At 39.6% G+C, this 14,541-nt stretch overlaps 1 protein-coding gene across 2 annotated transcripts in view; it reads right to left on the reverse strand.

The window, feature by feature from the left end:
• The window catches only part of ATP13A3 (ATPase 13A3), a 32,236-nt gene that overhangs the window by 13,329 nt on the left and 4,366 nt on the right, over positions 1-14,541 (reverse strand). For both annotated transcript variants that reach the window (XM_053459166.1, XM_053459165.1), the window contains exons 4-17: positions 12,760-12,830; positions 11,789-11,869; positions 10,538-10,607; positions 10,144-10,278; positions 9,518-9,590; positions 9,073-9,204; positions 8,385-8,564; positions 7,914-8,071; positions 6,787-6,975; positions 6,495-6,556; positions 4,555-4,705; positions 2,758-2,874; positions 1,477-1,494; positions 229-382 (exon numbers count right to left, since the gene is read on the reverse strand). In XM_053459166.1, coding sequence (XP_053315141.1) covers positions 229-382; positions 1,477-1,494; positions 2,758-2,874; positions 4,555-4,705; positions 6,495-6,556; positions 6,787-6,975; positions 7,914-8,071; positions 8,385-8,564; positions 9,073-9,204; positions 9,518-9,590; positions 10,144-10,278; positions 10,538-10,607; positions 11,789-11,869; positions 12,760-12,830 — 1,591 coding nt within the window. The remainder of the gene's footprint in view (positions 1-228; positions 383-1,476; positions 1,495-2,757; positions 2,875-4,554; positions 4,706-6,494; positions 6,557-6,786; positions 6,976-7,913; positions 8,072-8,384; positions 8,565-9,072; positions 9,205-9,517; positions 9,591-10,143; positions 10,279-10,537; positions 10,608-11,788; positions 11,870-12,759; positions 12,831-14,541) is intronic.

The raw sequence follows: 14,541 nt of genomic DNA on the forward strand, positions 1-14,541 counted from the left end.
TGTAGAGACTTTTTTGTCTCCCTTAAGACAAAATGCACAGAAACACATATACATATATATATATATATATATGACACCCATATTTTGCCCACGTGTACAATAAAGGAGATGTACCGCCTCTGATCAGTACTTCATACCATATCAGTGAAAGGGCTGGCTGTGTATATGGTTTATTTATCTGGACATTTTACATTTCTTTCCATGAAATAAAGAAGCCTCGCTCCTCACCTGTATCTTTTTTACAGAGACTAGCCACCACTTCCGGGGCCCCTTTCACATAAGCATCCATCCGCTTTTCCCCCAGGACTCTAGCAACCACAGCCATGCGCTGCAGCGCTGAAGAAAATGGAAACTGACGAACAATTCCGATTTCATAAGTAGTCTGCAGAATTCAGAAAAAAGAAATCAAAGCAACGCCTTATATATGGACAGCCTGTAAACGTATACCCAGAACAGAATGTATTGTTGGTTAATCACAAAGTATTCATACATAAAAACGTATACGTATTAAGCGGTTGTTTCTTGTACTGCAATGAAGAGCGGCCAAACAAGAAGGGACTATTCTTCAAACATCATGACATGCAGCATCCTTAAATAAACCGTGTGATTAGCTCACTCTCAGAAAATGCACAAGATGTCGTTGGCCCATGAATTCAACGATGTGGTTTGGGAATTATACAGTGTGGGCTACCGCCGGAACAGGGAAAGGCAGAAGACGTCGCTGCTTCCAAAGACGAATGCTTTTACCATTAGATCACCACTGTTTCCCACCGAACCACACAATCTGCTTTCTGAACACTGATCTTTCTCTGTAATCGCACTAAAGGAAGGCAGGAACTGGTCGAGAGCCCAAAAATCATTGTAAGCAACACTTGCGATCACTGCTTCGCAACACCTTGGTGTACCGGAGCAGCGATGTAAGGGCCCAGCACACAGATGCAGCATACGCTGGAAGCAGATGTTATGATGGGATGATCCATCGGGATTTATGCTGCAGCTTTATCAGTTATTTTAGGTCTGGGCAGCCTCATGGACAGCACAGCTGCAGCCTTTCACACACGCCAACAGCGAAACGATCATTCGGACCCAGGACAGAAATACAACACGAGCAACACCACAAGACATCTGCTGGCCAGAGTAGGCATTTCATCCGTAGACACACAACGTAGAACGGAAAAGACCTTTTTATTCTACAACAGCTTTACAAAAGATCAGGATGAGAGACTATGTTAAGGGAGGGAAACGTGTAAAATGTGGCCTCGGCAACCATGTTCCTGCTGAATGGACAATTCTACTTCCTACAGCTATGAGGTCACTTTCTTACACAAATCCTTCATTGTGTTTTCAATCAACACACAGCTTTTAGTGGCAACGTTGTAAACGGCGGCTTCTTCCAGTGAGTAATAATTTAGTAATATTAAAAATATCAGACATGCCATGGGCCCAGATAACAGAAATCTTTCGAGTGATACTTACCGGAATCTCAAAAAGTTCCTGCGGAAGGGAAAAAAACATATAATGAGCACAATCTTCACACAAACTATGGGTAACACTTAATGTGCATTTTACAGCATGAATTACAGTTCTATATATACGTAAAAACAGTTCCCTAGTGTCATGCAAACCACAGAAGCTCTCGGTGAGACCCCTCAGCATCCGAGCATGTGAGAAAGCAGATGCAGATTTTGTTGTAAATATTTGATTTAAAAGTGACAGGCTAATTTACCTAAGCAATTTAGTGGCAAAAACAAGTTACAGCTCCCGCACCAAACTCATTTCTATCAAAAACTAGGGAATAAGTTAATGGGGAGGACTAAATTAATGGGCAGGAATAATAATGCAAACCCCGACAACAGTAAAGACTGCCGCTCTGATTAAGCAAATATAATGCGATTCAATTGATGACATTGCACAGATTAAATCCATACAGTAAAAAATATGAAATTTGGCAAATTAATAGATTCACACTCCAAGATGCAGGCATGATATGTACTATATGGCTATAAATACAAACACAGCATGCAGAGGCAATTATGTTTTACTAAGGAAATGTCCAAAGTGTTCCTTGAAAGCCATTTTTGACAGTTAAGCAGGGAAACAAGACAGTGCCAATAACAAATTATTTTATTTGAGTAATAAAATCATGTAGCAAAGCTTCAGCAGAGCTGTCCTCAGCCGACACTATATTAATGTAACAGTTTACACAAGCCAAAAAAAATTGTGAGTTTACAGAATATGTCTGAACTTGTGCACCAAAAAGTCAGTAGTTTGCAGATGCACATTTATAAACCATTTTCAAATAGAAATGCATAAACACTGCGTCTACATTTTACATTTTACATCACTTCTGCAAACGTGTGGCGGGCGCACATGTTCCCCATCGACCCGACGTATTCACTAGACCGGTGATAGATCTCAGCCGCACAGGGAAAGCAAGATACATGTGTTAACTATCCGGCACAAAATGTGCACATAGGAGTTTCACTCAACTAAGTTAAAAGAGGGAAGGGGGGCTACAGGTTATGGAAACAGACAAAAAAATATCAGGGGTTGTGTACTTTAAATGGGCATTTATGTGTTAACGCAGTGATATGCATGGGATAGGCATAAAGCTAATCAGAATTAGCAACTTTTTGGCTTTACACGGTCGAAACATTTGTGAAGTTTGATTATTTTATCCTCTGTTAATAGCTATGGGCACATATTCTTGTATACGCATTTTACATAAACTGTGTGAATGTGCATTAAAAGACGTACCATTTCCTGACTGTCCGCAGGCTTGTGCCCCGTTGGAGGTTGTTTGGGGGGTTGGACAACGGTTGGCATTATCCTGTTGTGAAGTGCAGTCTCCTCTTCAGTGGCCTCATCAAGAATCTACACAGAAGAATGTAGAAAGATACTTCTTATAATCATATTTCGGAACTGGCACATCTCATACCGTACTAATGCCCAGATAGGGGCTGTACGTGGCATTTGAATGTGTCAGCGCAATGGCTTTAATGCAAGAGATTTGACATGTTCAGATCGATTATTATTTAATATAGCAGGATCATATTCCAGAGTGCTGGAAAACATGTGATGGCAGTCCCAGCAGAGTTTTGGGTGGCTGAGCTAATGCTCAGCAGCGATATACACAGATCAGCCATAACATTATGACCACTGACAGGTGAAGTGAATAACACAGATAATCTTGTTATCATGGCAGTGGGTGGGATATATTAGGAAGCAAGCGAACATTTCATCCTCAAAGTGGGTGTGTTAGAAACAGGAAAAACGGGCAAGCGTAAGGATCTGAGCGACTGACTGTAGAGGTCAGTACCTCTCAAAAGTGGTCCAAGGAAGGAAAAGCGGTGAACTGGTGACTGAGTCATAGACGGCCAAGGCTCAGTGATGCACGTGGGGGCAAAGACGTGTGTGGTTAAATCCATCAGATGAGCTACTGCAGCTCAAATTGCTGAAAAAAGGTTAATGCTGGTTTTGAGAGAAAGGTGTCAGAACACACCATGCATCACAGTTTGTTGCTTATAGGCCTGCATAGCTACAGACCAGTCAGGGTGCCCATGCTGACCCCTGTCCACTGCAGAAAGCGCCAAACAATGGGCACGTGAGTGTAAGAACTGGATAACAGAGCAATGGAAGAAGGTGGCCTGGTCTGATGAATCACGTTTTCTTTTATATCACATGGATGGCCGGGTGTGTGCGTCGCTCACCTAGAGAACACATGGCACCAGGATGTATCCAATGGAGGCCTCACCTCACAACTTACAGGACTTACAAGATCTGCTGCTAATGTTTTGGTGCAGATACCACAGCACACTTTCAGAGGTCCGGTGGAATCCATGCCTTGACAGGTCAAGTTTTGGTGGAAAAAAGGGGGCCTACATAATATTAGGCAGGTGGTCATAATGTTATGGCTGATAAGTGTGTGTCTACTCTAATAGCGATCACCCTCTGCTGGATGGAAATGGGGTTACAGATCACAGGCGATGTTCTAAAAGTTGTGCAAGCAGAGCAAAGAACCGTTTGAAGAATAGGCTATATGTAGAAATTAGGAACGATAAAAAAAAAAAAAAAAATCTTAAGGGTACATCCACTAATTTTAACAAGAGCGTACAGTAGGTAGGAATGAGCCATGGGATATATCCAGACTGGGCTGAGAGGTTGGTGCATTAGTACTGTAAGCAATCTGGCTAATGAAGTGAAAACATTTTTTGAGAGAGAGACAAAGAAAAGATGGGATCCCCTCAGCATCTGCGAATTTAAGTGAGTGGTAAATTTAACACTTTAATTGAACACTCAAATCCTACCTACAAATCATTCTGAAAAATTGCCTCATTCATTTGGCTGAAACATATGTCATGTGATAAGTGGTTAAAAGAAAGCTTCTTAACCGTTATTGGGTACTGTACTGTTTTTTGTGATGAAACCTTCAGGAGAAACAAACTTACAGATCTCATAAGGCTTATTTGCTAGAGAGGTCAATTAGTTTTTTGTACATACATACATTTCCAAAAAATAGTAATTTAAAAGTCATAAGAAAATGGTGCCACTTACCCATCCTATGGCTTCAAACATTTTAAGATCAAGAGGGTCACCTGAAAGAACTCCATCAATTTTTGTGAGTGAATGGCACGTTGCCATACAAGCAACAAACTGAGACTTGACCAAGGCCTCGCTGCAAGCTTTATCTTCTGGCAAAAGGAACCTAAGACAGGATGTCAAACATTGGTGAAGTATACAAAACAGATGCAATTATACTTAATAACGTATACGATTCCCATGCACCAACGTGCAACCTCTTAACAATAATTTTCAGTATCGGTCAAGATCCAACAAGCAAACGCAACGTCCTTGTGCATTCCAATGCGCGACTGCAAACAGTGGTATCATACACTTATTTTTATTAGAATGAAAAGTAATTTGGGCTAAACTTTTGAACGCAAACTTGCAGGGACCTCTTTTACCGGTCCACAAAAGCACTTTACGAATTTCGGAACAAAAGCAGTAAATATTTGGCCAGTGCCTTACTGCAGAGGCGGCAGACAGCATATATAGGCAAGGTGAGAGATACAGACAAGATCCGAGCCTATACAACAGCCTCGATAGCAGATCACTTCAGGGAATTCTAGTTCCCTTTACAATTTGGGGGGGTGCAGCAGTCGGTGGGGATGGAGGGCACAATATCTAGATCTAGAGGTAAGAGTGCTTATCTTAAATGTTTTGTCCGAGATATGCTTACGGATGAAGTCTCTGACGATTTAGAAAGGCCAATTCCACTGAATTAGAGATTGCCATCAATTCCTCTACAGTTACCTTTACAATTTGGGGGTGCAGAGGTCGTGGGGGCGGTGGGCACAAGATCAAGGGGCAAGAGTGCTTATCTTGAATGCTTTGTACGCTGCGGCCAATCTTGGTGAACAGACTCAGATCCTTTCTAAAAAGTCTTTGTTCCAGGCCATGTGGCCAAAGACAACATGACAACTTCTCAATATTATTCAAAGGGCAAGACAGACCACACAGCAGACAGTCCTCCTCTCCATTTATTCGTCAGACTTTTAATTAGGCTTTATGGGGAGGACCCAGAGAGGTGGAAACCGGGTGGAGGTTGGCTACAAACTGGTCCCTGATTTGACCAATGCTCACTGTGTGCGTATATTTCTCCTTCTCCCCCATCCTCTTGCTTTTTTTGCCCCCTTGCTAAGTACTTTATAGTGTGGTAACTTGTCTTGTCCCCATAAACAAAGGAAATAGGTTAAGGTGGGTGTTCTTATAATCCTTCCCTCCCACAGTTCACTAAAGGAAGTGATGAAACAGGATGTGATGTCAAATGAAGGGTATATAATATAATGCCACACATGAACTCCTTCAGTTCCTTTTCCTCCATGGTGGATGTGGTGAGAGTCAGCTCCCAGCAGTGAGCTATTATCGGATCTGGAGGCTTAACAGTGGGTGAGATCAAATTGTGTTGAAGGGAATTGTTATATGTATGGAGAGAGATAAAAGGGGGTTGTTGTCCTGTGGGGTTTGGCTATGCGTGTGTATACAAGATAAATGTGTTTGCTGTGTGGTTACCTTATAATAAATACCTTTGAATGTAGACGAACCTTTGTTATATTTTTATATTTGGTTTAACACCACATATAGGAGACTGAATTTGCGGTTTACGCTACAAGTACCTTACTTTTGATGTTTTTTGGGGTTTTGCTACTAGGTTTTTATGTTTTAACATGTGATGCCCTGTGTCTCTAACACATGGTGTTGTTTTGCTGTTCTGACAGCAGCGTCTGTTTTAGGTCCCACTTAGGGCCTTGGACTTGATGTATCTTACATTTTGCTTTACTTTGAGTTGTATAATCTAAAGTTTTAAATGAGAGTATGGAAGATGCTTTGGGAAATGATTGGGAAAAGTTAGAATAACTAAGAAGTTTTAATTTAAGCATGTTGGTCAGGGAAAACCATTCCCTAATATTATATTTAATATAAAGTTTACTTACTGAGAATTCTCTGCTCTTTGAATTCCCCAGAGGTCTAATCCATCTTCAGTGAGAGTACCTGTCTGATGAAGGAAAATAACAAGCACAGAGCATTACTCACTTGACTTGCTAGTATGTCGCTTGTGACATTTCAAAACAGACTACTGGATTTCGGCAGTGCAACTCTGTCTGAGCATTGTATTACTCTAGTCCATGTCTTTTAAGTCAGCCACTCAAATGAGGAAAGAAAAAAATATTATACATATATCCACAAAGACATACTCACACATAAAACTGTCATATATAAACGTACCTTGTCAAAGCAGATGAGGTTCAGTTGTCCACAGATATTTATCCTCTGGGGACTGATACAGAAGATGCCGAGTTTCCTTAATCGCCTCTGTGCATACACAATCCCAGCAGTCATGGCAGCAGGAAGGGCAGGAGGTACTGTGATGGTTATGATGTCAAGTGATTCAATAACAATAATGCCAGCTGGGACCTGGAGACAGAATATGATACTGTCAGATCCTAAGGCATCGCACAAAGCACAATGGGAGTTATATGTCCTGATGCAGACTGATAGAAGTGAAGCTTGGTGATTAAACTACTGTTATCGCCTTGCACCAGAATCACATTTTAGGCCATCAATGTTGAGTAAAATAAATAACGCATTACAAAGAGCCTAAAAATCACTGGAACAGATTTTTTGAACCCCACATTATTATATGTAAATACACTAAACAGAAACACTTAATGTATGACAAGATTTACTGTAATGGACTATGAAAAACGGCAATTCTAATAATAGTCGGTCCTTTTCTACTCAAGAGAAAATCATTGATTAAGATTGGTTTCCAACATGTAGGCTCCATCGCACAAATAACTCATAACTAATCTGCGTGCCAATCTTTTTTTTTCTGTGGCACTGAAGCAGATATGTGAAAATGTCATTTTTTTATTGCATATTGGAGCCCATTTCTCATAGACTCCAATGCATTTTACTGCATGCATTCTTTAGTTATTGGAGTTATTTAACGCCTCCCTCGGCTGCCTCTACCAAAACAAAGAATCATTAATTGTGTACAATTTTTTGCATATGCTCAGTAGCACTGCCATTGAAGTCACAGAAGCAGCAACCAATCACATTTCTCTGCGCAGCGCACATGTGACTGGCTGCTGTTTCTCCCATTGGCTAGAATGAGTTATACTAAGGTATTCTTCCAGTTTTTGGAAGAGAGGCAGAAAATGCACATTATGCATTCAACATGAATTTCTCATTTAAAGCATTTAGTAATTGATGGATCAACTTTAGAAATGATTAATATTTGTCTAGTCAAAAATGTGAGCGTTATGATGTATTATGTGCCAATTGTGTAATCCAGCTTTAAAGCAAAGGTTTACACTGATGGGTAGCAAATGAATACAAGAAACACAAACCTTGTTTAAAATGCTGTTTACAACGGTGTAAAGGAAGCCAATTCCAGCCACAGCTACAAGACACAGCAGAAACAGGTAGGCATCTCTGTAAAGTTTGAAGTCCGTTGGTTTTGGATACAGTATTGAACGTATAAGCTGTCCTTTAGAAGTGCTGAATCCTAAAGAAGTAACAAAAAAATAAAATAAACCTCCACAATTACACTTAGCTTTTCATGGTAGAGACCTCCTATATATTGGATGTAAAACCTTGTATTTGTACAAAACAAACCTTGGGACGTCTACTGCACTTAAAGATAAACTTTAAGGCATATATATTTATTATTCCACTATGAAGTCTCATTTGGACTGTCACGTCCAAGGTTATTTTTGCAGGGTACCATGAAATTTATAGTAGTGTGGTCATTGGTTAACATTCTAACAGGCATTAATACAATCCGGATAGCTATCTGAATGGATAAATAGGTACTTTACCTGTCCGAACAATTATGGCTTTGACAGGTTCTCCAGCATAGAATCTGGTCTGGATGACATTGGTCCCACAAAATAAAGTGTGGCGCTTGTGCGTTTCTGTGCTGTAGATCTCATTATCTGGCCCTCTGGAATCCGTTGAAGGATCTGGCAAATTTGTCTTTGTTACTGGAACACTTTCACCTTCAAAAATAAAAATGCACTTTTGTTTTATGTAAAACAAAAAATAAAAACATGCTGTCCAAGGATACCACCTAACTGCGCACTATGATCTATGAATTAACGTCAGGCAAGTTGATATGCTTAAGTATATAGGTTAAATATGAATATATATCACTGATCGCTCACATACTAACAAAGGTATTTAGAATTCAAAGATTAGAGCTAAATGCATGAGGCTCCTACAACGTTAGTGTGCACATATTCATAAATACAGGCTGTATTTTTTATTTTACTGTTAGATACATCTGATTATAACATAAGCAGATGATTGCTCACACAAAACATGGCCAAAACACAGTCTGCAGCTTAGCTGAAGATGCAGCCTGAGTAATACAAAGGAATGAGTAGCATATCAGAGCTTTTATAGCAGCTTATAGGTGTAAAATTCTCTATTTTTCTAATGCAGCATATACTAAATGCTTGTATTGGGAGAAGTGTTCCTCTAAATGTTGTGCGGAGTTCACATTACCTGTTAACATGCTCTCATTTACAATGCAGGTTCCACTGATCAATACAGCATCACATGGCATGATGGTCCCATTGGGTGGTATAACCATGATGTCTCCAGGTACCAGGTCAGTAGATAATATTTCCTCTGGTTCTGAATGAGAAAGCATGCACAAACCGTATCAGCAAAATAAGAGTCGAACATTTACAAACAGATATCTAAGATATCTCTAAGGCCTTGTCCCTTCCGCTGTCTTTGTGGCATCCCCACAGAACGCTCAATATTCAAAATCAAAGTGACAGATATTGTCTTTGCAATTAATTATATTTAATAATAAAAAACTGCTAGAAATGAGGTAGTATATTTTCGCAGTGGTTCTCCACCATGGTTTAAGCAACTGCGTTAAAATGACGGACATCATAAACAATCTGGAAACTGGCATAAAGGCAAGAAAGGCATTGTTTACCTTCACTTCCTCGGCACACAGAAACTCTGACAATACTGTGAGCTGCAACCATGTCATGTAACATTATATATTGCTGAAAAGACAAAGGCGAGAAGCCGTGAGACAGCTGAACATCACTTTTGTCATATGTTATTTTAACAAATGCCTGACTCTTTCCAAGGGGATTGTAGTCAAGAATCAAAACAACCAGGCAAATATAAATGCTTAAACATACGTATTGACGGAGCGTAAAACCTGGCCATAGATATCTTTCAGATCTCATCTTAGTAACCGTTGTGTATTTTGGAGAAGGAAGACCTCTATATGATTAGACAATAAGGACTACCAGTAACAGGCATACTATGCCACATTTACATTCAACAATTTAATAATATATTAAGCTCTTCTATGATGATATAGAATCCTGCAGGGCTGCACCAACTAAACATGCCACCAGCAGACACAATTTGCGCACAAAAAAAGTCCACATTGCGTTAAAATTTCGCATGAAAGTATTATTTATATAAATATGCTGTGACAAGCCGGAACAAAAAATGTTTAGAAAATGCAAACTTGCAGTATTACCCAAAATCTAAAGGACTTGCGCTGGAGAAAGACAGAGAAAGAGGTAAGTTTACCATACTTGCCTTTTTAATAGTGTACAGAGAACTAATAATGGATATAACGGACATTAACACAATCGCTGATGCATAGTAGTAATATTCATCTGTGCTCCACAAGATAACGCTGAACAGTTGAAAAATGTAAAAAGGATTGAGAACCTATAAAAAAAAACATGAAATATCACGACTTGATCAAGACACAATCTTTTACTTTTTAAAGAAAATCAAAAGTTGCAGTAAATAACATTATCTCCATGTAATTCACAGACTGCTTATGTTTCTGGTTATTAACCCATCTGACCTCGTGCCACCTTCTACTGTACTTATACCCCGACTTCCACAGCCCAACAAACACGAAGCACACCATATGCAGCCAGACCTAACAGACGTTCTCGTAAAGCCCCAATGTTGTACTTACCTCTTTAACCAGAAGCTTCATAACAGAAGGCACTTTAACAGTAATGTCATTTATTCCATAAAACAGTTTCCTAAAAGAGAAAAAAGCAATCTTAATTCATAAAAGTAGAAGTGATTTTCTATCAGAGTTCCACCTCCCCACACCATATGCAGCAGATTAGGTTTTCAGTAGGGTACCAAGCAACGTGTAGATTAACCTGTCAGAAGCGGCGTACATGAAATAACAGTATCATCACAAATAGACACGTTTTTTGTTTGTTTTTGCAACAATACGGTTGGCGTAAGGTCATTTGCTGACAATTTGCAACATGAGTATTTATGCCGCCATGTTGCATGCTGTGCCAAGTGTGATGCATGTAGCGCCATGTTCTGATCTCCAAGAGGCTTCCAGGTCACAAGCTTCACAAATAACAGTATCACGGGCAGGTGAGTATCCACGTGAATAGAAATACATTATATTGTTGGAAACATCAGTTTAAAAAAGACATAAGTGTTTCCCTTTAAGGTTAAACTGTTTTATGGAAACTTTAGAAGCCGTTCTAAGTGATTAATCTGTATTGTGTTAAAACAAACCTGCCTACACAACTTTGAGCAAGGGAACATATTATCAGAGCTTGTTTTGGTAATAATTATAGAGCATTTGAAAGCAGATCTGTATAATAACAGCGGTGAGAATGCATCAGGCCTCCGAGGCCTATCAGTGGTGATCACACAGAAATAAATTCCAAATTATGTCAATCAATGGAATTTACGGTAGCTGTTTAAATATTATTTCACTAATACTCTTAACTGTCCCACATTAACAGCTAATCACATTTTCATTTCTCATAAACAGACCTTCCTGGTAGCATCTAGAGAGCGCCTACCGTCTGACGAGTACACATTGTGTACAACAAAATGTCAATAAAAATACAAGAAACTTGTCCCGCGTACTTGGCAAACTATTGATGTTGAAGGTATTACACAGTAAAGACTAACAATAGCCCCTTAATGAGGTTTTATTATAAGTCAGACATCCTCATGCTTTCTGTTCTGCGGAGATAGATCAATGAAGCGACGCCTGCTTGAATATTAGGTTCAGCTTTCATGGGAATGAAAAAAAACATGACCTTGTAACTTGAACAAGAATTAACCTACCGATAACTGCAGAATTCCTCAGTTGGCAAGATAAGATTACCTCCGTTTAGCATCAGTTAATCTAAAAACTCATGACAATAAAAAAAAAAAAAGGCAGCGGGTCAATATAACATACCTATAATCGTGGACCTCTTTATTTAACCCCTTGCTGTGTTCATTGTGAATTTCAGAGCATGGAATGCCCTCATCCAGACCCCTGAAATCAGAATTCAAATGATTGGATTAAAAGCTGTTTTGAGAGGGCAGAAAAGATTTTGAAACCATCTATCTACATTATCTACATTTGTGATATTTATCTACATCTGTGATGGAAACATAATTGATCTAAAAAGTCATTTTAGACAAGACACCGAAGCGTAAACAAATTTATTCCAAGGCTAGCTTTCCAACGGCTGTTGAACTACCACAGCGTACAGGTGGAGAGCCACCCATTATTCATACGTCGATAAAAATGGAGCAGAAGATTTGTTTCACAGTGTTATTTGTTAATCCATAACCTGACCAGTAATATAAATGCCACATGGAAGGGCTAAACACTGTTTGTTTGTGCCACTGATGTCTTTCATCAAGAGAGACAAGCAGATGTTTGTTCAAAACAACTTTACTGGCGAGTTCTTTCTACCTTCTGCAGGTGGATCCCCTGCAGGTGCTATTAATTCCAGATGTTTTCTACTACACCGCATCATAACATAGAAACATAGAAGAGCAGGCAACAGCCATTCAGCCCAAGAAGTCTGCCCATTTAACAAAAGCGATCATAAACATGTATATATGTTAAGTAAAGTATATTTACACATAGATGAAACCTTTTTTACATTCCAGTCTACGCAATGTGATGAGCTTATTCTGCAAGGCTTTACTCCTTCCTTTTCACATCCTCTGCAAGATTGCTTGCTATAAGCAGGTGACAAGCAGACATAGATAGGTTGTTTTAACTACCACCAGCCTTGGATTTAATGAGAAGAGTGGGAGTTGTAGTTCAACAGTTGGTTTATAGCAAATTTAAAGTGATGTAACATGTTGATGTAATAAGCATTTTGCCATAAGTTAGTCTGTGAAACAAGAACTATTACTTAACTTAATTACCTTAAGAAACTGAATGTTTGCTGCAGGTCGTTCCAGTAGTAGGTTACACTGTGATGCACAAAATAATGAACCTGTGACACAAGAGAAGTTGAGTCTAGACTTGGAAGCTGAGAATTCTACAGAATATGAGTGGTGTGTTATAAAACAGTTTGCACGAGAATTGAAAATATTATCTCTCTGACTGTACACTAATGTTTGTCCAACTTCTGAGCTTAACCTACAAGAAGGCCTGAGGCCTAAAAATTAGGTAAATACAACCTCACAACATATTACACTGTGACATGATTTATTCAGCAAAAATAAAGCCAAAATGGAGAAGCCGTGTGAGAGAAAGTAAGTGCACCCTTACTGCTTCCATAGGAATTAAGATGCTAAGTAGCAGGCAGGTGCAGCTAATCAAATTCTCTTAATTAATCGATCATCAGCAAGTGTGACCATCTCTATAAAAGCCAAAGTTTTTGCAGTTTGCTGGTATGGAGCATTCAGGTATGTTAACACTTTGTGGAACATCTTAACAGGAGTGGACATCCCAGCAAATTCACTCAGAGAAATTGCAAAAAGGCCCGATGGTTACATCTCAGACCCTTCAATGTTGAAGTTCATGACAGTACAAAGAAAAAGACCAAACAAGTATGGTTTGTTTGGAAGTGTTGCCAAGAGAAACCCGCTGCTCTCCAAAAAGAGCATGGCAACACAGCTTAAGCTTGCAAAGTTGAACAAACCAAGACTTCCGGAACAATGGCCTTCTGAGAGATGAGACCAAAGTGGAGATGTTTGGCCATAATGCACAGTGCCACGTTTGGCAAAAACCAAACACAGAATATCCGCACAAACCCCTCATACCAACTGTCAAGCAGGGTGGTGGAGGGGTGATGATTTGGGCTTGTTTTGCAGCCACAGGACCTGGAAACCTTGCAACCATGTTCAACCATGAACTCATGATGTGAGGCCATCTGTCTGACAGCTAAAGCTTGGCCAAAATTGGGTCATGCAACAGGACAATGATCCCAAGCACACCAGCAAATCTGCAGTCAAAGTCCAGACCTCAACCCGATGTAATATGTGAGGTCGTATTTACCTAATTTACCTAATTTGTAGACCTGCTAAGGAACAGATGATTGTTATGTCCTGATATTGAGCGAACTGGTCAAAACAACTTCAGATGGCAGTCTATTCCGCAATTTAACCAGCCTAACAGAAAAAAAAACCCTTCTCTGTGTTATCAAGATGATGAAACACACCATTTACGTTTTTTTGGCATGCACAAGGGACACTATCATGCAAAGAGCCACTATTTTCAACATAAAACTAGTATTTGCATTTAAGTAAAAGAGGACACATGTAGGCAAACTCAATGTGGGTAATTGCACTACAAGTTGGCATTGGCTGTTCAGATGGGCAAGGGAAAAATGCTGGTAGATGATAAAAGGCTCCTGGCTGACTGAAATAGAAGGGCTATGGCTGGTGATAAAGTGGGCTTCATGCTGTCTAGGAGATCAAGGGAAATCAATCTGCTACCCCTAAAGAACCTTAAATGATATATAAAACTATCTTAACAGCATAATAGAACACATTGTTCTCACAGTTACAATCTAGAACAGCATTGAACAGGTGATTGTATACTCTGTTCCGAATACATATATCCAAACACAAAAGGTGAATTGTTTACCTCCCAGTAACGATGGCACTGGGAAAGCTGTGATCTCATTTCTTGGAAACTCAGCCTTAAATAGGTGCATTGTGTTGGGTGCATGCTGCACATGAAACCAAAAGCTCAGACCA

This window comes from Spea bombifrons, chromosome 3 (assembly GCF_027358695.1).
Source record: "Spea bombifrons isolate aSpeBom1 chromosome 3, aSpeBom1.2.pri, whole genome shotgun sequence".
Taxonomy (NCBI): domain Eukaryota; kingdom Metazoa; phylum Chordata; class Amphibia; order Anura; family Pelobatidae; genus Spea; species Spea bombifrons.